This window comes from Conger conger, chromosome 12, assembly GCF_963514075.1.
Source record: "Conger conger chromosome 12, fConCon1.1, whole genome shotgun sequence".
Lineage (NCBI taxonomy): Eukaryota > Metazoa > Chordata > Actinopteri > Anguilliformes > Congridae > Conger > Conger conger.
The window spans coordinates 16,625,545-16,628,044 of NC_083771.1; the positions used below are offsets into that span (position 1 = coordinate 16,625,545).

The 2,500-nt window shown below is 46.5% G+C and overlaps 1 protein-coding gene across 2 annotated transcripts in view; it reads right to left on the bottom strand.

Moving 5' to 3' along the window:
• Positions 1-2,500, bottom strand: part of LOC133142541 (eosinophil peroxidase-like) — a 36,143-nt gene that overhangs the window by 5,427 nt on the left and 28,216 nt on the right. For both annotated transcript variants that reach the window (XM_061263818.1, XM_061263819.1), the window contains exons 8-10: positions 2,100-2,309; positions 1,184-1,541; positions 180-340 (exon numbers count right to left, since the gene is read on the bottom strand). In XM_061263818.1, coding sequence (XP_061119802.1) covers positions 180-340; positions 1,184-1,541; positions 2,100-2,309 — 729 coding nt within the window. The remainder of the gene's footprint in view (positions 1-179; positions 341-1,183; positions 1,542-2,099; positions 2,310-2,500) is intronic.

Here is a 2,500-nt window from a genome sequence, read left to right on the forward strand (position 1 = left end):
GGTGGTTCAAGCCCAAGTGTGGCCCCAATAAGCTGTTGAGCCCTTGGGCAAGACTCTTAACCCCACATTGCTTCGCAGGCCCCTGTTTGGTCTAATCCAAAGTCGCTTTGGATAAAAGTGTCAGCTAAATAACTGTAATGTAATGTCTATAGTGTGGTGGCCCCTGGTGGTGTGGTTACCTGATGGTAGCCCCCCATGATCTTGCGTGCTTCCTGGTAGAGCGTCTCGCTGCTCCAGTGAGGGTTGAGCTGCCGCAGGGCGTGAGCCAGGCGGTTATGTTCCCGCAGGAACAGCGTGTGCAGAGAGGTGAGGCCAATGTTCTCGTCCACACGGCCGTCGCCTGGAAGAGAGCACAAAATGGAGGCCTTAGCAGCCTTCCCTAGAGCTCACATTACAAGTCGCGACGGAGCGATTAGTGTGTTTTGAGTCCGTTTTTATTTTGATATTTGCTTTTGAACTATGACTTTGAAGAAATACAACTTCAAAGGTTCATGTTGTGACTGCATATTACAGCAAATCACTTGCATAAATTAGTATATTATTTATTTGGTGTTGTGTGAGAACTGAGCTCTATTTACAAACTTCTTTAAAACTTGCGAGTGTGTAGACGGAATGGATTATGGTCATTGTAGTTTTTTTTTATGCTTATTTCTGTTCAAACTTGGTTGAGTAGTTGGCTTTTAAAAAACATAACCTAAAAAAAAACAACGATTTCACCCATCCAATTCGAATTATAGAACCGACTTTGATCGACTAATTATTTATACACTGAAAAAACACCAAAATGAATACTGCAAGAGAGCCATTGACAGAGCAGGAGTCCTTCTGAAGAAATGAACTGCTCAGGAGGTTAAATATCTTGTAATATGTAAATATGTTACATGTAATGTCAGTGAAGTGTGTGTCAGTATAAAATAATGGTTGTGTTTGTAACTCAGGGGGGCACTGCAATAGTATCCTGTTATTTAACCTCAGTTACTTCAGTATATATCCAGCTCTATAAATAGATCTGAGGTAAAAAGAATTGCTAAATTATCTCATTTGCTCTGAAAAAGACATGTGCTAAGTAAGTAATATAATGTAATTAGTCTAAAGGCGTCTTCTGCTATGCTTTTGAACCCTTTTGTCAGAAACTGTGTCCACTACCCTTCTCCACAGACAGGGGGCGATTGCTGATCCTCACCTGCGATGAAACAGGGCACCTCTTCCACGGTAGAGTTGGTGATCTTCTGGCGAGTGGCACATGTGTTGACTTCCATGGCAGAGAAGGGTAGGAGCTCTCTCCCGTGGTCGGTGAATTTCTGGTTGATGCGCAGTAGCCCCATGTCATTGGTGAGGTTACGCAGATCACGCGCCAGCGCGTTATCCGAGCCGTACACCTGCCCCGCATCCAGGAAGGCCGTCAGGGAGTTGATCTGCTCCCGCACGTTCTTCGCCCCGAAGAGGACGCCCGTGTACCCCGTCCCACATGCCGGGGCGGAGCGGAAGAACGGGATGCAGGCTTTGGAATTTAACCCGAAGCGGGGGTCCTCCCTCGGGATCTATGGGAAGGCAGAGGGGAGGTAGGTGGAGCTTAGTGCTGGTCTCTAAACACGCGTGTGTCAGATGGAGATTTTTGAACGCGCGAGCAGACAGACAGAAGTTAATGAGTTAAAATGGACACAGGTAGTGATGAATATGAAGAGGGGGAGGACAGGAGATTTAAAAAAAACTGCTGAAGCTAGGTAGCATAATTGACCGGTTCAGTCCAGTTTCCAGCTCGACATGGTTTGACAAGCTCAAGCTATATTTTGAAACAGCGTGGACAAGCTGACCAGTTCATACCCAGCTAGACCAGCTTTATGACCAGCTTGGCCATGCTGGTTGACCAGCTCATACCCAGCTAGACCAGCTTTATGACCAGCTTGGCCATGCTGGTTGACCAGCTCATACCCAGCTAGACCAGCTTTATGACCAGCTTGGCCATGCTGGTTGACCAGCTCATACCCAGCTAGACCAGCTTTATGACCAGCTCATACCCGGCTAGATCAGCTTATGACCAGCTCAAGTTTGGCATAGCAGGATTTCACAGCAGTGGAGAATTTGTGCGGAGCACTGACCGGGATGGGGAAGCAGGGATTGGCCTGCTCACAGCTCTCATCACAGTTGATGCCACTGCTGAAGGAACGGATACTGGGAGACGTGGGCGTGAAGGTCAGGTCGTGGTCGTTCCACTGTCCAAAGATGGTCACCAGGTGGGAGAAGACCTGGTCATTCTCTACATCTTCGTCCCTTTTGATTCGCAGAATGTTATTGGAGACCTCCCTCACCTTGAGAAAGAGTGGAAGATGCCAAAGGTTTAAAGAAAGATGGGGATGACATACTGACTCATCTTTCATTTTCGATAATTATGTATCAAAATATTTTCCTCTTACAGTGCCACCTATTGGCAAAAGGCCATCAAAATGACACAGCATTCACATCTGTTTTAGTGAAAATCGATTGATTGATTTTCATATGG